This window comes from Borostomias antarcticus (genome assembly GCF_949987555.1).
Source record: "Borostomias antarcticus genome assembly, chromosome: 8".
NCBI lineage: Eukaryota > Metazoa > Chordata > Actinopteri > Stomiiformes > Stomiidae > Borostomias > Borostomias antarcticus.
Genome location: NC_140241.1, coordinates 11,168,466 through 11,191,317, shown reverse-complemented (window position 1 = coordinate 11,191,317; position 22,852 = coordinate 11,168,466). Strand labels below are relative to the sequence as shown.

The 22,852-nt window shown below is 45.3% G+C and overlaps 2 protein-coding genes across 2 annotated transcripts; one reads left to right on the top strand and one right to left on the bottom strand.

The window, feature by feature from the left end:
* Window positions 1–369: 369 nt before the first annotated feature.
* LOC311312734 (cathepsin S-like) lies at window positions 370–5,710 on the top strand. The gene is made up of 8 exons (XM_084442723.1): window positions 370–417; window positions 1,374–1,518; window positions 1,831–1,953; window positions 2,657–2,809; window positions 3,879–4,103; window positions 4,296–4,461; window positions 4,702–4,804; window positions 5,604–5,710. Exons 2-8 carry the CDS (start codon window positions 1,396–1,398, stop codon window positions 5,701–5,703), a joined length of 993 nt encoding a protein of 330 aa, XP_084298849.1. The 5' UTR covers window positions 370–417; window positions 1,374–1,395; the 3' UTR covers window positions 5,704–5,710.
* Window positions 5,711–10,376: 4,666 nt separating this feature from the next.
* onecutl (one cut domain, family member, like) lies at window positions 10,377–18,364 on the bottom strand (the record flags this gene model as incomplete). The annotated part of the gene is made up of 2 exons (XM_084442268.1): window positions 10,377–10,687; window positions 17,254–18,364. The coding sequence occupies 2 exons, from the start codon at window positions 18,362–18,364 to the stop codon at window positions 10,377–10,379; spliced, it is 1,422 nt and encodes a 473-aa protein (XP_084298394.1).
* Between the last annotated feature and the right edge of the window lie 4,488 nt (window positions 18,365–22,852).

Sequence of the window (22,852 nt, the reverse complement as noted above, 5' to 3'; positions counted from 1 at the left end):
TTTACGGCAAACATGAATAAAAAAAAAAATTCACATCATGGACTGTATTTCATTCATGTACGTAGCCTCGGCTACTTAAATCAAATCAAATCAAACTTTATTTGTAGAGCGCATTTCATACACAGAGGCAACACAATGCGCTTTACAGAGAGCAATGAGGGGTGGGCATAGGTCCTACCCCTACATATTCCAGACATTTAATGTATCTTATGCTATTAATAATTATAATTTTGAGATAATGCGTCAATAGTCATTTAGAGGAGGGATTAAAAAAAAGCTTAATCATTATGCGGAAGAAAATTCAGTTTCACCATGTGACATTCACAAATAAATGTCAACCAGGAAAGAAAATCAAATCAGTGTTAATCACGGCAGACGGACACTCGCTCGAGTCATTACGCCCAGCTCACTGACAAGGTAGGCTAGGCTCTCCTGGGCAACTAATCCTTTTCTCTGAGAGATATATTTATCACAACCAAATGTGATGTGCCGATTATTTGCTGGATTTGAGTTTGTTGTAGTTTTATTTTTAATTAATAACTGGATACTAGTTTTACTTTCGTTTGTGACGTTACCTAAACCAACCACTTGTTTAAAGACAGATTACATTTGACATGTAGGCTACATTTGATATACAGAGATTTTTAGAGACATCCTGTATAGACTAATTAACATAGCCTAGGTCAAAATGACCATTCCCCTGTAGGCCCAGCCCAGCCTATAGGCTACTACTTAAGTAGCCTAGTTAACAATTGTTATGAAATGACAACAAAGTTGTCGACTTTGTGCTATTTTTGCGCTTATAGGAAAACACCTGCGGTATTTTGTTTCTAGAACAGCGGTTCGGAAACGTATCCGAGATTTAAAATATTGTTAAAATAGAATTCCAGCCCGTTCTTTATAAAGTTCTGGTTCTCATCCTCCGGACTAAGTAGGCCTAGTTTGATCAGTATTATTTCAATTGTTGCTTGCACATCAGTTTCAGTACCCCATCTTGACTTGTGACAAGCTTGACTCATTACTCGCTGTTCCATCACGTTACATGAATATTGGCGATTAGAATTTGTGGAAATGAAACCGCACGTGGGCGCGCGCGCGCGTATAGCCTGCTGTAGCCTACACGCGGCACAAAGACACGCACATTAAAATAGGCTATACAGAATAACTGCTTGCCATTGCTCTTTTGGTGACGTCCTAATAGTTCCATCGCCTACAAGTAGACTATTCTATATAAGCCACATCCTTCCTGAGAAGCACTGTTTAAATGTCAAGTCCTCATTTCATATAAATTGAGGCTAAAGCAGCAATGGGTTGTCTCATTTCGATCACTATTCTTTGTTTTGAGGAAATGTGTCTCTGTTTGAACTTAACAGTTAGTGTTCAGACGTAGAGGACATGATGTTGGGGGCTCTCGTGCTCGCTGTGCTCTGTGGGCCGGCGCTGGCCTGGTTTCAGACTGAACTGGACCAGCACTGGCAGATGTGGAAGAAGACCCATGGCAAGAATTACGACACTGAGGTGGGGATGACTTGGATTCAGTACAGAAAGCATATTACATAGCTATAGAGTTGTAATTATTGTTGTTATCAAGATTGCACTTATAGTTGGGGTGTGTTTGGGTGTGTTGGGTCTCATCTTTTGGTAAGTGTACAATTTAACCTCCACATAACAACAACTCCACATAACAACAACTTCAGAAATCTACAGCCTATATATATGTGTGTGTGTGTGTGTGTGTGCGTGAGTGCTTGTTCGCGTGCGTGTGTGTGTGTGCTTGTGTATGTGTGTGCGGTGTGCGTGTGTGTTTACCTCCTGCTTGTGTGTGGACAGGTGGAGGAGTTGGGCAGAAGAGAGATCTGGGAGAAGAACCTCCAGCTGATCAGCCTTCACAACCTGGAGGCATCTATGGGCCTGCACACCTATGACCTGGGCATGAACCACATGGGAGACATGGTGAGATAGTCCATCCAGGTCACTGACAACGCCAGGGGCTGGACTCAAACTGTGTTTTCAAATTGTCTGTTGTCTGAATTGCTATTCTGTTATAGCAAAGTAGTCGTTATAGTAAACCCTGTGCCTATTCATAATGTTTTGATTGTGGGAGCATTCAGCTGTAATAAAAACGCACCAATGCTTTGTGATTTAACCAGGTTTACTTGGTGTTGTTTAGCTGTTGTTGTAGAATGTCTTCATGCTGTATGCAGCCTTCCTGCATGTTGAGTTTAAATACAATCAGGTGTTGAATTTCAGGAAGCATTCCAAACTTAATATCATACTGCTTGTTGTTGTCTGGCTGTTAGTCATGCTATGTTGAAATGTGGCCAAACTGGACTTGTTCAATGACATCAGGACAGATGAGAATCCTGCACTGTAAGAACCCACACTTATTATTTATAACATATATAATATATATTATTATAACAAGGGCTGGAAACGTTGCTAGGGGCTCCACTAATTCAGAGATGAAGACAGAGCTGCTATATTGGAAAACTACAAACATCAACCAAACCTACAGCTGTGATAATAATGCTTTAACTCTCGGGCTCTCTTCTTGTCGGCTCGTTTAAAAAGAATTGGCGTACGTCCTCCATGAGTGTGTGAGCACGTCTCTTCATGTCCAGTCTGATTGTGTCTTTGTCCTACCTCTTCCTCCCAGACCAGAGAGGACATCCTCCAGATGTACGCCACATTCCGTGTCCCCGTCAACCTCAAGAGGGCGCCCTCTGCATTCATACGCTCCCCTGGGGTCTCTGTCCCCGACACTGTGGACTGGAGAGAGAAAGGCTATGTAACCTCCGTGAAAATGCAGGTAGGCTACCGATGAACTGGATCCAGAAAGGCTTTTCTCCTTATAGCTGTGACTGTGGTATAACGCCTGAGACATCCTTGTGTATATTGATGTGTCCGGTTTTACATTTTAGTCAGTAAGCGGACGCTTTTATGAAAGCAACATTTGTGAGTGAAAGGACTGTAATCTCAGTAATGGGCTATATGCACAATTCCAGTACTTCCTGAAATTAGACATGCTTCTCTATTTCCTGTCTTACACTATTGGATGAAATGATTATTCAGGTGTGCCTGATCATTGTGCTGCAGTCAGGCACACCTGATTAATCACTTCATCAATAGTGTAGGACAGGAAATAGAGAAGCATGTCTAATTTCAGGAAGTACTGGAGTTGTGCATACTGTGTAGCCTATAGCCGATTGCCAGTAAAGCCTTCAATAAGATGCAGTGCCACCGACAGTCACAGTGCTAGAGAACGATATGGGACAAGCGTCGTTTTTCGGTGATGATATGTAGACCTGGTGACCCGACAAAAAGAGCCGTCTCTTGTCTAGTCTCACTTCCTCTGTCAGGTGAGGCCCCTTCCATGTTCTCAGTTGTCCGGTCGGCTCCTCTCATTGAAGAAGTCATTGCTTGTCAGTGCTGTTGTGCAAGTTTGTGACCACATATGGTTTGCTCAGCGTATCAGTGGTAGAACAGTCATGCATCTGTATTTTCTGGGATTCAAAACCATGTGTGGTTCCATTGTTCCACATGTCCCTTCCACATTTTAGACATGCTCCTATTGACTTGCACAGTAAGCAAAGAACATGTAATCAAATATGGCGACCTAGTAGTTACATAATAATTACATAAGTAGTAACATTATAAGTACCTCTTAACTTGAGTAAGAATAGAATAGAATATAAGAAAATAGAATAGAATAGAATAGAACATTTATTTGCCACATGTAGTGAGTATAGGTCCATTAGAATTATTGATGATGAATTGAAAGAGGCAACAGCCTACTGTTAACAGTAAAAAGCAAGCAGGTATGAAGAACCATGTTTTCCATGGATTAAAAAAATAAATGTTGTTTGTCGGTTCCTCAGGGCTCGTGTGGGTCCTGCTGGGCCTTCAGCGCTGTGGAGGCCCTGGAGGGCCAGCTGATGAAGACCACAGGCCGGCTGGTGGACCTCAGCCCCCAGAACCTGGTGGACTGCGCTACTAAGTACGGCAACATGGGGTGCAACGGAGGTTATATAACATCGGCCTTCCAGTACGTCATAGACAACCAGGGCGTGGACTCAGAGGCATCCTACCCTTACAAGGGAGTGGTGAGTTTTAAATGTGCTTTTGACACTAGTGTTGCAAGTGACCTGCCACCAATGTAATGGAAATGCAAGTTTGAAGTTTAAAAGCATCTTATTTAATGTTCAACACTTCATGGAGCTCTGATCCTCATCTACTCCTAGAGTTTGGTTTGGAAGCTGATATAGGACCCTGTGTTTGTTTTTGCTTCCTGTTAGCAAGGAGAGTGTCGTTACAATGCGGCCTATCGGGCTGCCAACTGCTCCCGGTACATCGAACTACCAGAGGGTGACGAGGAAGCGCTGAAAGAGGCCCTCGCCACCGTCGGACCGATCTCTGTCGCCATCGACGCCACGCGACCCCGTTTCATCCTCTACAGGAGCGGTACGCATTCAAGTTTGGGTCAAATATTGACATGTTTGGGACTGTTACCCTCACTGAATGTAAATATAATTAACGTTTTATAGATAATTTCTGTCTCAGCCCCTCTACCCATGTTTTGTAAGGTGAAGCAGTATATTTCTGAGCTGTTGTTCTGTAATGTAATAAAGATGTAATAAACATGTCATAAACATACATTTAGGGTGATCTCTCGTCTGCTGTCCAACTCTTGTATCCATTCAGGAGTTTACAACGACCCAGCATGCTCCAAGAGAATTAACCATGCGGTCCTGGCTGTGGGCTATGGCACGTTGGGCGGGGACGACTACTGGCTGGTGAAGAACAGGTACGGGACGGTTCACACCTCGTCAGCCCAATATTCATCTCCTAACCTCCCATCATCTTGTTGTCCTGTAGGAGCATTCAGAAATATTCTGCAGATGACAGTGGGGTGAAAATCAAAGAGTTTCATTGATGATCTACTCTTGAAAAACCGTTACTGTAGTGTATTTCCCTTTTCAAAACTCCTTCTGCTTCCTCATTCTTTAATCACGCTGGAGGGTGGACAGGAATTGAAAAGATGCGGTCAAAGTCCAAAGTGGTGAGGTCTGATGTCACTTTGTGGGTTTAAAGGCCAGCATTCATTTGGTTCTGAGTCTAAAATCCCTAAGGGAAAATGGGATTTGTGAAAAATATTCAGAAAATAAGGTACAGTCTGTGTTTAACAGAAACTCACAGAATAGTGTAGCCTAGGTTTCTACATTTTGAAGCCTACATCAGTTGGTTCTGAGATCACTAGCAGCATCGACCGAAGAACCAGCTACAGTAGGTTCAAAATTCAGAAAACCCACCTTCAATGATGTTTTAACCTTTAGAACAAAATGTACTCTATTCTGGAGTCTTTGTTAAACAGATAAATAATTTTCTGCATTTTTCACGAATCCCATTCATATTTCCCATAGGGATTTTAGACTACACATGGCAGTGATCCTACCTTAAAGCCTATAGAATGACAACATCACCTCACCACTCTGTGGACTTCAGACAAGTAAACTGGTTTTATACTGTGTGTTGCGGTTGTTTATGGTGCATCACTGTTAAACATCAGTCTGTGTGAATCCTCCATCTTTCTGTGTGTTCTGTAGCTGGGGAGCACAGTTTGGAGACCAGGGATACATACGGATGTCACGTAACAAGGACGACCAGTGTGGCATCGCCCGGTATGGCTCCTATCCTGTCATGTGACTCATGATCAAAGCCACCTTGATGAAACAAAACTGAATTCTATCCAAACTTTTTTTGTAGTATATTTTTGTTGATTTTTAGATTAATCTTTTGTTTTTCTTATTTGGTTTGGTTTTGACTGTCTGCACCATTCATGTCCAGTCAGGGTGATCAACAATACTAAGGATGTATGTCACCATTGAAGCCTCTTTCACCTTTAATGTAATCAAGATGTTTGGATAATTGACTTCTTTCTTGTTTTTAGAATAAAATGTATATGCTACCTCCATATCTAGACAACTATAATTGTTTCTAACTGTACACATTATGTTCTCAATCTTAACTGCTTTGGTGTGTTTGTATGGTGTGTGTGTGTCTGTTATGTGTGTGTTATGTGTGTATGTGTGTGTGTTATATGTGCATGCATGTGTGTGTGTGTTGTGTGTATTATGTGTGCATTATGTGTGTGTGCATGTGTGCGTGCATGTGTGTGTGTGTTGTTGTGTGGTTGGTGTGTGTGTGTGTGTGTGTGTGTGTGTGTGTGAAAAACTGAAGTTTCCATGGCCTAGTCTAAATGAAACCAGCACACCACTTTACAACTTTGGGTTACAAATGAGTCATTTTTATTTTTTAGTGCAACATCACAACAAACAATTTCACATGAGGTATTCAAAGGGATTCTCTTTAGTTGTTGATACAAAATGTCCCACCATGATTGACGTTTAAAGTGTTGTGTTTTTTAAGCCTTTGGTTGGTTAGCCACATTCATTAGGAAGTCTAACACATCAACAAGAATGGCACTCGAAGCACGGTGGGAGAGTCCAAGCTGAGGAAACTCAGACTTAGTCAAATATAATATTCCCCTCAACTTGTCCTCTTTAAAGCTTTTGTATGGATTCATTTATTCCTACTTACAACAGTGGGATCAAACAGTATTTCAACTACACTAAACATCTTGGAGAAAGGGGAGAATGGTTTACAAATGTGGAAAAATAGCTTTCGTCTCCTCTCACCTTTTTTTGAATGTGGATTAGTTTGATTCTTGGGCTTTCATGAACCGTTATAGTAACATGATTCTATTCAGAAAACAAGGAATAGGCAACATTGATTACAGCAAGATCCTCCTTGCTTGGATTGTCACCTCCTTTTTTTGGTCTTGAAAATGATTTAATTATATACAGAATATGTATAAATATGACATTCTAGCATACTGGACTAAACTTTGGCTGGACGGGGCATGGTTTGCTCCGGAAACAGATTGATTCCAGCACATTTGGTTTTGAGAAGGCCTGAAAGAGACGGATGGATAGATAGATAGATAGATAGATAGATAGATAGATAGATAGATAGATAGATAGATAGATAGATAGATAGATAGATAGATAGATAGATAGATAGATAGATAGATAGATAGACAGACAGACAGACAGACAGACAGACAGATAGAGACAGACAGACACCCTGACAGGATGGAATCTTTGGTTAAGGAACAGCTTTGCCACACAACATCTCACACAGTTGAGGTAGATGGGTACGTCTTTGTGTACGCGGGGAGTGGGCGGTTGTGGGGTGGAAAGGAACATTACAGGGTTGCAGTCTCAGAAGACTTTCCTCCCAGAGTCAGAGTCTAAGTTCCAGTTCAATACGCGGTAACCAGATATACAGTTTCACCTTACAGTACATAAATCCCTGGCGCACCTTATTAAACTAGAACATTGCTTTTGACTCCTCAGTGCTACTGTGGATGAGCTAATAATATTACCCATGCGGTACAAACAATGATTTGGCATATACACATGGGTCTTTGATTTTTGTTGTGAAGAACTCAGTTATTTTGCCCCTCACCCCCAACTCCCTCTTAGATCAATCAGCCAGACATGTTGATTTTTTTCTGAGGGCTAAGTTTCCTCGTAAACCACTAGGGGGCGCCACTGGCTAAATTGGTGGGATAGAAATCATCTGCAATACTGAAGTCGACGCTCTGTCCCTCCCTGTACAAAGAGACCTGTTCAGTTCAGCTGGTACAGAGCAGATGGTCAAGCCTAAGCCTGTCCTCATGTTGTGCCAGACTCACATTCAAAAAACAAAACAAAACAAAAAACTCTGAACGGTGTCTCCTTGTGTTTGAACATCGACAAGCTAGAAAAACTAGTTGGGTTTTTCTGTTCTTTTTTTTTCCTGCAGCAACCCCCCCCCCCCCCCCACACACACACACACACACACACTCCTTCTCTCATAGCATGCTTACAATTGTTGCTCATTAAACTTTAATTCAACTCCATTGGCCTCTCTCCTCCCACCCCTCTCACCCTCGATTCCCTGAACACCACCCCCCCCCCCCCGTTCTGGATGGTTCACCCCCCTCTCTGATCCCCCCTCCTCCCCCGGTGGAACGGCCCCAAAAGCCCACAGGTCTGTCCGAGGGCGGCCCCCGGACCAGATACCCAGAGAGGAGACGCATGAAGAAAGACTCCCTTTGAAGTCTAGGAAAAAGTCGATGGCCTCTTTCATGACTGCCCGTCTTTCAAGTGCACGCTGTGAGGGGGGGCCCTGGTAACGTGCCCGTCGGAAGGTTACGAGACCAGAGAGAGGGGGGTGAAGACGGCTGCCCCCCCCCCCCCGGGCCCCGGTGGAGCTGGGGGCGGAGCCGGGGGTGGAGCTGGGGGTGGAGTCGGGGACGGAGCCGGGGGTGGAGCCGGCGGTTGGGAGGGGCTTCACGCACAGCAGAGAGGAGGACGCAGGCGACGGGAGCGGCGGCGCTGCAGCGCGGGGGGCCACTAGCATGCGACCCCCCCCTCAGTAGATGCACAGCCGGCACGTTCACATGGGGTCTCCGAGGACTCACCCCCCCCCCCTTCAGACTCCCCTGAACACTCTGCTGAACAGTGTTCAAACACAACTTTACAAGCAACCAGTGAACCTATGTCATGTCAAACCATTATTACCATTACCTTTACTATCATTATTGTTGTAGTTATTATTATTATTATTATTATTATTATTATTATTACCACAACATTCAAACAAGCTTGGCCTTGGCGAAAGAGCTGATCGCTGAGACATTTGCCAAGAGTAAAGGAATCCTTGTTATTCTACACAAACCAAGGCCTTTAAGATACATTAGATAGATACATAACAGCACTGGACTACAGGGAGGGGGGCAGGCCTACATTCAGGGAGGACAATCTTCTTCTTTGGTATTAAGATGGGACCCTACTTCTAAAAGCGCCCATCGGAAAAATTCTTCAGTTTCACACAGACATACGAAGCATTGTTAAATAAATACTTACAGTATATAGATAGCGTAAATAAATAATAAAATAAATAGAGAGAAAATAAATAAAAAACAATAAATACACAAATGCAGTAATAAATACATTGATCAGTTTCGACTGTTGCATTTCCAACGTATCGCTCAAACTAAATCGTCTATAAGGAGTCGTGTTAAAACCACCTCCGTGGGGAACAGAGAAAGACCTTGGACCTTAGCAGGACTGGAACAACAACCTGCTCTACCAACGCTTTTCTATAAATAGATGGATGTGCTTGGAATCTGTACAAAAGGGCTGAAAGAATCACATTCTCCGTTTTCTAGATGTCTGTAAAAAACAAAAAAAGAAAAAAAAAATGAAAACAACATATTTGCAATGAAGCAGAGGTGTGTTCAGTTGAGTGTTTTCAAACATGAATGGAAAATAATACTACGTTACTATACATTATGTCACAAGTATCTCTCTCTCCTTTGTATCCTCTGTATTCAAAAGATTGACGTTTTGAGTCAAAATGGCTACGGAGAATTTGATTGGAGGGTCAGTCAACGTCTTAAAGCTAGAAGGTTGCACCAACAAGTCTCTGATACGGCCTCCTTCACGACCCTGCACTCGTTGATGGCCTTTGTCCCAATTTCAAGTGAAATGCACTCTGGTTCCCCCTTGAAACCTCTGATTAATTCAAGACGGAACCGCCACCGAGAAACGCAAGAGGGTATTCTGGGTCGTCCTGTCTAAGAAATGATTGAAAACTGAGAATCGTGGAGAGACTAAAATAATCTCCTGATCTCCTTGGAACGTGGAAGTCCGGTTGAGCGTGTGAGTAGGACAGGAAATGCTGGATCCAGGTTGCGGTGCCCTGCTGGATTGGTGGATGTGATGGAGCAGCTATGCATTTGTACCCTTGTTTTTCTCTCATCACTTTCGTCTTGATTCTCCAGAGAAAACCAGGGCTTGAGGATGGTGGGGGGGTGCGGGGGGGTGGAGCTAACTCCCCAGTGTGGGGGGTGGGGTTTGGGGGTGGGGGTGTATGAGGCGTCCAGCTTCAGTGGTGCTTCCAGATGAAACACGCCCCAAGGGCACCCCAAAGTAAGATTCCTCCTTATTTTCAATACCCTCATCAAAATAACCTGATGAAATGGTGTCTATTTTGAAGTCAGAGGGTGTTTGCTATGGCCTCAAAGTAAAATCAACTTTGCACCCTCGACTATAAAAATCAGAATCCCAGATCTATCGCCCCTTTCATCACAAGGGACGATCAACTTTGGTTTAAAACGCTTCATAAATACTCCTCCATAAAAACATATATTAGCCGACTCCTCCATCACTGCCCCCGGACAACGAGGGGTACATTACGCCAGCTGGTCTCTGCCTCAGACCGCTGTGTGCCCCCGGTTCTCACCCCGCCACCGCCGCCGCGTCCCATCAGGCCGTGCTGCAGGACACGGCGGAGGAGGACGCGCTGGAGCCCGACGACCCGGTGGAGGACGGGCGGCCCTCCTCTGCCCACTTGTTGATGTTCCGGCGCCGGGCGTTCATGAAGAAGTTGCTGACGGTGGACAGCTCCAGGCCCAGCTGCTGGGAGATGGTGACCTGCAGGTCCTTGGCCGGCCGGTGGTTCTCCCGGAAGATGGCCAGCAGCGTACGGCGCTGGAGGTCGGTGAACACCAGCCGGGTGCGCTTGGGGCCCTGGTTGCGCTCCAGCTTGCTCTGCTCCTGCTCCTTCCTCTTACAGGCTAGCGGCAGGGAGAGAGAGAGAGAGAGAGAGAGAGGGAGGGAGAGAGAGAGAGAGAGAGAGAGAGAGAGAGAGAGGGGGGGGGACAGGTTAGCTAGAACAGACCGGCAGGCTAACTAGGACAAATGGATTAGCTCAGAGAAAGTGGATTTGTGGAAAGAAAACAGATTAGCTAGGCAACTTTGATTAGTTAAAAGTGATGAATCAGCAGCTTGTTTCACGGCACAGTGAAGGAATGAAGACATCCAGCCTGCCCTGTCCCCCCTGATTACATGCAAGGAGGCTAGGCTGTACCGGGAGACATTAGACAACTAGACAAAGCTACTCTCATCAAATATTCCCTCCAGAAAAAAAAGGGAAGGAAAGAACATGAAAGAACTTGAGGAAAAGGATAAAGGATAATAAAACAGGGGTTTCTTTAGTATATAGATAATAGACACTTTACTTGTTAATTTCATTTTCTAGGACAGAATGTTAAATCACTCCATTTGAGTCACACCCATTTCCTTTGCTTGAGCTGCAGGAAAATGATCAGGTCAATCTCAGGTTTAACCTACTATAGGCCTAGTCAAACACAGTTCTGACAACAATGGTAATTTAATCATTCATGTAGCCCATTCAGAGTCACAATGAGCTCATCAACTTCCATTTTCCCCTTTCCACTTTGTGGTTCGTGCAAACTACTACCAAAACCCTGACACTAAACTTACTATCAAAACCCTGACACTAAACTACAAAAACCCTGACACTAAACTACAAAAACCCTGACACTAAACTACAAAAGCCCTGACACTAAACTACAAAAACCCTGACACTAAACTACAAAAACCCTGACACTTAACTACAAAAACCTTGACACTAAACTACAAAAACCTTGACGCTAAACTACAAAAACCCTGACACTAAACTACAAAAACCCTGACACTGAACTACAAAAACCCTGGACACTAAACTACAAAAACCCTGACACTGAACTACAAAAACCCTGACACTAAAGTACAAAAACCATGACACTAAACTACAAAAACCCTGACACTAAACTACAAAAATCCTGACACTAAACTACAAAAACCTGGACAATAAACTTGCTCCCTCTTCTCACTTGTGTAAAAGTTGGCTTGGAATATTTCAGTAGAATATGGACTGTTCAAGGTTTTTTAGTCCACACACACACACACACACACACAAACACACACACACACCACACACAAACACACACACACACACCACACACACACACACACAGACACCACACACACACACACAAACACACACACACACACACAAACACATACGATAGCAGCCCAGTGTCAGCCTCTATGTTATCTTCTCTCATGCAGTCAGAATAACTTCTTCCCCGTGAGAGAATTTATGCAGTTCAAAACCATTTATTACATTTTTGATTTAGTTCAGGGAAGGCATAGAGACAAATAAATAGACACAATGTGTAGGCTGTGTTGATATCCATTTGAGATAGACGGCCGGTTCTAACCCATGTAACTTTGTATAGACTCCTCTGCCTCTGTAAACCCACAGCTAAACCTTCCACCTCGGATGAATTGATAACATGTACAGGAAACACTACACCCACCTTTCCCTTCTATAATAATCCATCCCCTCCCTCCCTCCCTCCCTCCCTCCCTCCCTCCCTCCCCTGCCTTCATCCCACTGTCTTACTGGCCTCTAGCTTCCTACCCTCTCTCTCTCTATCCCTCTCTCCCTCCCTCTCTCCCTTCATCCATTCCTCTCTCTCCCTCCCTCTCTCCCTTCATCCATCCCTCTCTCTCCATCCCTCCCACTCTCCCTCTCTCTCCATCCCTCTCTCCCTTCATCCATCCCTCCCTCTCTCCCTCCACCCCCCCCCTCTCTCTCTGTTCCTCTCTCCCTCCATCCCTTCCTCGGTCTTACTGGCCTCTAGCTTCCTCCCCCCCCCCCCTCCATCCCCCCCCCCCCCTCTCTCTCCCTCCCTCTCTCCCTCCATCCCTTCCTCTGTCTTCCTGGCCTCTACCTTGCTGGACACTTCAACATCATTAGTTTCTCATAAAAATCATTTACATGTGGCGGCAGGAGTGAGTGATAATCACTTTAGGGGGAACTAATTTATTTTCTATTAAAGGGGGTTACGTCAGAGGGGAGCGAGAGCAGCAGAGTCCGCGCTGCCCAGAGGGGTTAGAAGCCCTAAGTGGACCCAAACATATTTGGGAGACTCTTGTAATTACCTAAATGCACACGTGAAAGAGGTTTCAATCAGCAGCGTGCGCTCGGGTGTTTCTGCTGATGGTGAGAAAGGACTGGGTGTAAGCAGTGGTTCATCACACACACGCACACACACACACAGAGGCTACCTTCAGTCTCAAAGGAAGACGGAGACATTTGATTGGTTTATATCTCCCCACTCAGAAACATGTCACAGAAATAAAAGGATTAAACGTAAACGTACTGTATGACCATATCAATCCTAAACACCTATACTGTAAACAGATGGGGTATCTTTTATTTAGTGTCTGTTAGAGCGCGACCATTATGAAGCATTTTTGAAAATAGCCACAACCCAGCAGCTGCCTTGTCTACATCACTGCCATAATTAGCACATTATTAATAGCCTTGTGAAAAGGTCAATTTGAGAGGCCGAACCTTGTGCATTGAATCGAAATAATTATAAATCTTCAACGTAGAATTCCCTGCGTACACTCGCTGCAAATCATTATCCCAAGGAAATGTTTGACACCGGGATGCTCTTCCCCTCTGGTCAACCAGAGATTACAGACGCCTGTTATCTTTCAGGCATCTACATTCCAATTTGCATTTCTGAGAGCTATCGAACCGCGTCTCATTAAAACCCAGAAACCCAGAAACATGTCAATATTAGTCTGTACCCCAAGTAAAAATTTTTTTTTTTTTCTTTTGGGTTTCTCCCAGGCGTTGCATGTTCCTAGCGTGGGGAGAGGAGCAGCGCTTCTACAGAACATATTCAGCGCTGCGCTGCAGCCGCTTCCTCATCCCGTAATGAAAGGAATGACAAGATAGTAGTGGTAAGCTTGCCTGTACCCTGGATTTATGGATAGTTCCAGGAGGGTGTCCTACTCCTCTATTCCTCCTCCCCTCCATCCCACCCTTCTCTCTCTCTCTCTCTCTCTCTCTTTCTCTCACTCTCTCTCTCACCGGCGATCATAATGCCGACCATTAAGTAAATGCTTCCTTATGCTGTAATCATGTGTAGAAGGCTTGCAATTACCATGCTATAAATCCCTGGCACACGGACTCCTCCTGGAGACATAAATATTCCCCCATAGGCTTCTTATGATCGTGGGAACAGCCCCTAATCATGATGTATGCCCCTGTCTCGTGTTGCTGAAACGTGATCGAAAGCCCTTTCCCTCCCCCCCAGCGCCCGCACCCCTCCACCCTCCCCCCAGCCCACCCCCTCCCTGCTCGCCCCCTCCAGCTCCATCCCACCCCCTACTGATTTTCTTGGGCCAGGGGCTGATAGAAATTATTGATTAAATCTGTGCAGCTCAGACTCCTCGACCCACAGAGGCTGGTTAACCCTATCAGCGCCGGAACGGGGGAGCCGCAACAGACAGATAAAAACAACGTTGTTTGTTTTGAAGGGCCGAGACTGTTAAAGACATGTTGGCCTGTTTAGGTGATTAAGAAAACAACTAATGCTTGTGTTTGGTAACCTTTGAGCTGCGATGAACGAATGCAGAGGTACTGAGGGGCTGTTCCGCCGTTGTGGGTTTCATTGTTGGGTGGGGGGTGGTGGGGGGTGGATGGGGGGGGGCGCAGGCTCTGCAGCCCTCGCTGAAACCGCATTGACCTTTTCATATTCATTTAGACCTTTAGTCAAGGGCTGCAGCCATCATCTCTAAACTTATACTCCCTGATCCCTCTCGACTCTAAGTGTTCAAGCACGGCTGTGGGGTCTTTATCTGGCTCTCAGCCTGCCGCTGCTGCGACCCGATCACCTTCTCCTGAGCCCCGGCTCGGCCTGAAGACGCATCTCAAATACGGAGCGGTGGCCTCATCCACAGAGCCGAACCACGCAAACCCAGAGGGCGAAAAAAGATGTGTATTACTGAGGGACGCCTCCACTCACAGAGAAACTGGAACTGAATTTAATTCCACAATTGGGTCCACCGTTTACCTCAGAAGCCTTGCATAACAGCCAGTGTTGAGGAGAGAGCTGAGCTATGGCTAGAGCCATGGAGATGCTGTCGACCCCCCCCCCCCCCCCCCCCCCCCCGCTGAAGGACCCTCTTGCTGTCTGACCCCCCCCCCCTGAAGGACCCTCATGCTGTATGTATTTAAAGGAGAGTTGCTGCATTAAAGAGGATCATCTTAAAACCTGAGGCGTGAAGCGGGGAAAACTTGAGCTGCCTCCCAGACCGGGGGTGTACAGGCCAGCGCGCATTCTAATTCCTGACTCGATCCGCCCGCTGCGGCGGACGTGTGTGTGTGTGTGTGTGTGTGTGTGTGTGTGTGTGCGTGAGCGTGTGTGTGTGTGTGTGTGTGTGGGCAAGGCAGTGCTGCTCTTTCCCATGGAAATCAATAGGCGCTTGTAATTAAACAAAAGGGGGTTGGCCAGGGGAAAGAAAAAAAAAGACAACCCCCTCGGAAAGTAGGTTATGTAGAAAAGTGCCGAGCTGTCCAGAAATGGTGGCTTTGCCAGGAAGTAAGTATGCAAGTCAGACTGTGTGGGTGTGGAACAGCGTTGTCGAATATTAGCACACTAGCAATGCGTTCTCCATGTTGGGGCTTTAATTTTTGATGACTATGATTGATCTGCTCCTTGAATTTTGAGCAGTTAGAAAAAAAGCAAGCTGTGTGTCTGGCCATAGAGGTAGAACAACAACAACAACAACTAGAATTCTGCTGTTACTGTAGGTCGTCTACAAAATAAACATCAACTCTCTCAAAATGAAGACAAAAAAACATCTTATCTCACCCTACGTGAACACTGGACTCTGTCTATTTGAACACTCTTCAGATAAACAGCACAAACAACATATCTCCAGACCCAGACAACATCATTCTTCCCTAGTGAGCGGAGTCAGACTGATCAGTGCTTTGTAAGGTAGAAGATGTACACATCACCAAACAATTAAAGATCAATAATTGTGAGAGAACTGCAAGAGTGAACAATCATGACTTATGAAGCCCATTGTGCTTTTCCACTTTAATCAGCTGGGTTTCTGACAGAGTGTGAGACGCTGTGATCAACTGTTCTTGCCTACACACACGCACATGCACACACACACGCACACACACACGCACATGCACACACACACACACACACACACACACGCACACACACACACACACACGCACAGCTCACCAACCCCCGCAGTGAGCAGACCACTGGCCAACACACACACACACACACACGCATACACACACGCATACACACACACACGCAGACACACGCATTGCTCACCAACCCCCGCAGTGAGCAGACCACTGGCCAACACACACACACACACACACACGCACGCGCACACACACACACACACACACACACACACACACACACACTCCCCTCTACTCATCTCACGTTACTGTGTTCAGTTGAATGTCTTTCTGGGCAGCATGTATCAGATGGGTTTTCGGTCCCTATGGAGGGACAACACTGTAACAGAGCACTGGACACTGTGCTGGCTTGTCTTCGATGCAGATCCCCCAAGAATATCACGTGTCAACCAACAGATTATGCTTTGCCTTTCAAGAAGAAGAAATCTATATTTTGTTTTCCATAACGCTGCTTTAAAACTGCATGTCCTCCCATTGCTTCATCACTAGACGTACACTGCATGTTGACTTTATTTGTAGATGAATGTGAATAAAAACATTCTGGACGACGTTTCAACGTCAAAAAACATTGTTATCTAATAGTAATGGCTGCAATAGAGATGTCGATTTAGCAGGAATTTATGTTACAGTCTCCCTGGCAAAGGCTCAAGCCAATTTGCATCCACAGTCTTGCCAACTCTCAACTTCAGTCAAATTTAAATGAGTACCGGGATTAAAAATGTCCTCTCTGCACATATTGATGGTTCTGAATGGCCAATGAATCACTAACTGCTGTCTGTGTAATTCTACGATCTCCACGGTTCATTTAATGAAGGCCAAGTGACCGTAGTTTTCTGGATCTGCTGTAGATGAACCTAGGCCAAACCATCCATGGAAGCTGTGTATAAGATAGGCCAAGAACACAAGGCTTCTACCGCATGCACAAATTATCTTGTGTATTTAAACAAATACATGTTATGTGGGTCAAAATATAATAAATACTTGAATGAACTGTCAATGCATTGCTAGTGTGATTTCAGCTTTTACAGTAAGTAGCCCTAGCTAGGCATATAATGTGAGTTCACTTAGTTCACTTTGAGAATTTTAGAACACGAAGAGGAAGAAAGTGTGTGTGTGTGTGTCTTCTGTAGAGGGATAGAGAGAGAGAGAGAGAGAGAGAGAGAGAGAGAGACAGACAGACAGACAGACAGACAGACAGACAGACAGACAGACAGACAGACAGACAGACAGACAGACAGACAGAGTGACAGCTCTTACCCTCCAGCCTCAGCGAGGCCATCCTCTGGAACTCGGGCTCCTGCAGCCATCGGCTCATCCTCTTGAAGGTCTCGCGGCCGGACTTGAGCTTCCCCCAGGGCTTGGGGTTCCGCAGCAGGTCGGACAGTGTGCCCTGCGACCGGCACAACACCCGCTCCGCGAAGATGGCCTGGGGGATGCTGTACCTCTTCAGCTCCGTGATGATCCTCTGGGCCACGTCCCTGGTGTTGATCTCCTCCCCGGCTGCCCCGCCCCCTCCTCCTCCTCCTCCGCCAGCCCCGCCCCCCACCTGGGCGCCGGGCAACATGCCCTCGCTGGGCGAGGAGAGGGAGGAGGAGGAGGAGGAGGAGGAGGAGTAGGGGTGCTCCCCGGCCTTGGAAGCCTGCTGGGCGTGGGGGTGTGGGTGCTGGTAGTGTTGGCTGTAGAGGTGGGGGTGGTGCGGGTGGTGTCCTGGCGCGTGCTGGTGGAGGTGGGGCTCCATCTTGTTCAGCTGGTGGCCGACATCGCCGAGGCCGGGCGGGGACATCTCCCGGGCGAAGTCGGCCGTCGTCCGGCAGAAGAGGTTCCCACCGTGGACCTCGTAGCCACCGGGTAGCATCTGGCCGGCGCCGCCGCCACCACCGTTGGGGCTGTTCCCCAGGCTCCCGTAGCCGTGCATGGCAGCCGCCGCCCCCAGGCCCGAGCCGGCGGAGGGCGGCGAGAGGCCCTGCGGCATGGCCAGGTCCTTGCCGTAGGGGTTGTAGAAGTTCCCCCCCAGGCCGCGGTCCTCGCGCATGAGGGCGAAGCTCCCGATGACGTTGCTGACGGGCAGGCAGGGGTGGTGGTGGTGATGGTGGTGGTGGAACTTGTCGTCGAAGGGCTGCAGCGGGGTCAGGGTGGTGTAGGTGCTGCCGGAGCTGGCCGGAGCGTCGCCCCCGTAGCCCAGCGCCGACATGGAGTGGTCGAAGCCCGGGGGGCGGTGTTCGGGCTCCAGGGACATGGAGTGGCCCCCCAGGGAGGGCCTGGGGAAAGCTGCAGACAGGTCCCGGGAGTGCAGCATGGTCCTGCCATCTTGGCTGTGCACGAGCTCCGAGTGGCTGTGGATGGACATCTCCCCTAGACCACCATCCATTTTGAACTCTGTAAAATGACCTTTTACGCTTGACCTTTTATGCTATCTTGTTGTTGTTCTTGTTGTTGTTGTTTTAAAAGTTACCGCCTGTAAGGTCCTTCTCCTCTTACACAAGACTATGGATTTATTGATTTCAGAATGAATTGATTTCTGGGTTTCTACTTAATTATCTGATAACGGTAGGCCTAAGTGTCTTACAACTCCCTCAAACTCCAGGAAATCGAGTGTGTAGGCGGTTCAGTAACATCAACCATCACGTTATTTTGATTGTGTCTCAACACTCTTGAGTCTCCTTCTTTGGTGCCCAGTGTTGTTCGACGGAACCGTTGTGTTTGTGCCTGCGGAAGACAACATACTATTCAGGCTAAGTAATCTAGCCTTTTCACCATAAAACTCAGCTGCAACGTGTAAGGTCGCAGTAACAAGAATTACAAATCATAATCGTCAGTATTGAATTATATTCCATAAGACAAAGGCAATTGCTCATGTAAACAGGTACAAAAACAAACCGAAATGTGAGTAAAAGCAGGCTACAAAAGGTTGTAACCTTAGAAATCTCCAGCTAATTTTTTTCCCCTCATGCAAAGTTGTGAATAAGGATCAGCGCGCATGCGATGCTTTGGACATTACGCGTCAGACTTGCATATTTCTCTACACAAAACAGGTAATGGGCGGTTTATCTCGTGAAATATCCATAACATTAGGTTGTAAGAGCTAACGACATAAAATACACGTATAAAGTGGCGGATAAATCGCCGTATTTTCACCTTTTTATTCCGTTATTTGAGAGCATTCGCGGGTGTTGTCGGTCGTCCGCATCTCTCCGATTGTGTCGCTCGTCTCCGGTCGGTCGACCGGGCTGTCCTGTCCGCGCAGAATCGCACAATTGGTCCGATGTATGAGGGGATGCTACATTGAACAAAACCAAAAGCCAAACAATTGGAGGTGACCCAAACGTCCTCTCTTCGTCCTTTGTCTTATTTCTACAGTCGAACGTGTATCGTTAGCCTTGCTCTTCTTCACCTAGCTGCTCTCTTCTCTTTCTTTCATTATCTCGTGAGATTTTCCTTCTCGCTCCTCCGCCTGCCACTTCATCGATTTCACCACCAACTCCTCTCCTCTCTTCCTCCCCCTCTCCCTCTCGCTCCTCAGTACGTCACTGGCTTAAAAATCTGACAGATGTGCAATGAAATTCCAACTCCAATTAACCCTTTCGTTTCGGCCAGCGTCTCCGGGGAGGGGGCAGGGTTTGACCAACGGGGTGAAGACAGACCCTTTCTCACAACCCCCGAGTTAAGCCTCTTTTTTTTTCTTTTTTCTTTTTTATCTAATAGCATGCTGAGTTTATGAATTATGCGAGCATCCCGACCATAGCAGAGTTTGGATATTTGCCACCTGATCACCAACTGCTAGTGTGGGTCTATAAACGGGCCTAAAGGCTAATATTTTAGCCTGCTTTGTGATTTTCAGTCCATGTTACACAAACCGATATATTATTTTTCACCTGCTGCTGCACTGTGAATGTAACCATGGCTGTATATTTACTGTCTTCTTTCTTTAGGGTCAGCAGTTTTTTCATGTTCGAATCATGTTACTGGTTCGATTTATTATGGATTTTAACATTATGCCATTCATATTATTCTGTATTATAGATTTTTTGTTATTATTATCATTCTAATAATCGATTATTATTATTATTATTGTTATTATTAGTAGTATTATTATTGTTATTATTATCACTTCTTCTTCTTTTTCTTCTTCTTTTATTATTATTATGCTATTATTAGTAGTATTATTATTAGCCTATTAGTAGCCTAGTAGTAGTAGTAGTAGTAGTAGTAGTAGTAGTAGTAGTAGTAGTAGTAGGATAGTAGTAGTAGTAGGATAGTAGTAGTAGTAGTAGTAGTAGTAGTAGTAGTAGTAGTAGTAGTAGGATAGTAGTAGTAGTAGTAGTAGTAGTAGTAGTAGTAGTAGTAGTAGTAGTAGTAGTAGCCTAGTAATAGTAGTAGTAGTAGTAGTAGTAGTAGTAGTATCAGTACCTAGTAGTAGTATTGCTGTTGTTGCTATAGGCTAGTGGTTGTTATTACTCGCAGTATGCCTGTTATGAGTAGCAGTAGCCTATTACCAATAACAATAGGCTAGTCTCAGACTATAAGATGTTATTCTTAGTAGAAGCAAAAATAAAACGTGTAGGCCTAGGCTACTATCAATAGGCTGTGCTATTATGAGAATCGCTTCACTGACTTATTGACTGCAGCAAATCTATTATATTAGGAAATGATGTGTACCAGTTTAAATGTAGCCTATTTGGTTATTTTATAAGATGACTCATCTGAAATTTTAGAATCATAGCCCTATTGTTTTGTTATTCGGGTGAAGCTGAAATATAAATTGCACCCTTTATTCTAAACGTTGTCAAGTGACACGCTTGTAACTGATTCATTTAGGTAACCTCTTAATCAGCACTCCAGCCACGCTTGAACAGGCCCATTGACATCAGATTGTGCACTTCAATCTGCAGTCCCTAAACAAGATCAATGAGGCCATTCGTTTAAATGCGACCGTTTTACATAAGATACTCGACCTGTAGCAAATCCTGCTCTTTTCTTTTAACACTGCACTTATTTGTATTAGTGTGTGTTTGTGTGTGTGTGTGTGTGTGTGTGTGTGTTTGTGTGTGTGTGTGTGTGTGTGTGTGTGTGTGTGTGTGTGTGCGTGTGTGTGCGTGCGTGCGTGTGTGTATGTAGGCTAAGCATACGGAATATATGCATGCATATATTATATATAGAGAGAGACATATATATATATATAGGCTGTGTGTGTGTGTGTGTGTGTGTGTGTGTGTGTGTGTGTGTGTGTGTGTGTGTGTGTGTGAGAGAGAGATTTGGGAGTTGAGAGGAGAAGTGGTTGATCCTAGGCATACTAATCATGTCTAACTGTCAGTTTAATTTTCAGAGATGAGCAATTCTGGCGTTTAAAAAAAAAAATCGTGTGTGGTGTGGGACTGCGGGCTTCCCGGACCAGATGCTGCCCTATCGATCCCAGCCGCGGAAGCTTGGATGGAGAGATACATGTATGGATAGCAAGTAGCTGGAGGTAAATGGTCAGCGGCTACAGAGCGAAAATAAAAGGTCTTTTTAGGGGGTTGAGGTGAAAGTTCACCTTCTGTGTTTGGAAAATTCGAGAAGGCAGACTGACATCCGAGCTACAGCCTTCAGACTGCCGTCCTGGAGTGTGGCCCAACTTGAGGCTGCCTCACTCGTTGTCATGATGTCATTGCAGTGATAGAATCGCAAAGCTAATATGCCTGGAAAACATGCACTGTGGGTTTCTGTTTTTGTTGTTGTTATATGTTTCTGTTAAGTCCACATTCCTCACATCAACCGTCTAAAGTTTGACCGGACAATAGGAGACTGTGTTTACGATCTGTTCTCATTCAATAACATGTTGGATAAAACCTAGTAGTTAGCCTATCACTATCAGTTCTGAATTGCTAGCTATGGCAGAATTCTGCTTTTATTGAAATGACAAGCACACACTACAGCCATCATTTAAAAATGGCAATGGGAATAACAGTGACAAACAATGTGATAAAATGGACGAATAATAATCACGTATAGGATAGTAATGATGATATCAGTCACATTGTGAAGACTGAGGTTGAATCTAACGACTGACCTCACCTTATCACACGTGTGTTCAAACTTCTTTGATACTTGAGGCCCCGTGTAAGAATCCCGAGATGGTGATGGTTTGTAGGCTATTTCAGCACCACTGAAAATGAACAGTTCCTCAGTGGGAGAAGGACTCCTCCCCCAGGACTAGCAAAGTCTACTTTTTTTTGTTTTTTGTAAATACATTTTGTAGGCCTAAATTAATTCTGGTTTTCAAACCGCACATGTAGCCTAATGTGCATTTATTTAGGCCTATAGGCGTAAATAAATTAATTAAAACAAGGCAATTCCGCTTACAGTAGCCTAACTACAATAACAAGTTCAGATGTCGCCTACACAACACAGCGTGTTTTAACTGATCAGTTTCATAAATAGGATAGACTACGTTTTATTTCCGGCAGCAGTCGAAATGTTTGCCAAGCAAACGTGTTGAAAAGCATTTCACCTCTCCAAGTCTTGGGGGTTGTGGGCCGGGCCTACACTGCACGTGTTAAGCCTGCGTGTAATAAATTAGTGTTTTCGTGTGCAGCCTCTCGTGCATTATTTAATATTTCACGATTTCACTGGAAACATAGGTCTACCTGTGTTAACACGTCGATGGCAAAACACGAACCCTTAAACGAATGCTATGCCCGTGCATTTGGTTATTTGCCAGCTCCTGAGAATAGGCAACCACACGCATGTTCCTATCCCCGCGGGTGGTATCCTACACTCTTAATATTGAACATTTTGTAACATTAGGCTAGTGGGTTTTTCTTAGCTTGTCTTTTTTGCACTAGCATTTGGTAGGCTATTTGCTCTTTACACTGTCCTG

Coding starts and splice junctions, on each gene's coding strand:
- LOC311312734 (XM_084442723.1), top strand. CDS start 1,396: ATGATGTTGGGGGCTCTCGTGCTCGCTGTGCTCTGTGGGCCGGCGCTG. Junction 4,104..4,295: donor CCTACCCTTACAAGGGAGTG/GTGAGTTTTAAA, acceptor GCTTCCTGTTAG/CAAGGAGAGTGTCGTTACAA. Junction 4,462..4,701: donor TTTCATCCTCTACAGGAGCG/GTACGCATTCAA, acceptor GTATCCATTCAG/GAGTTTACAACGACCCAGCA.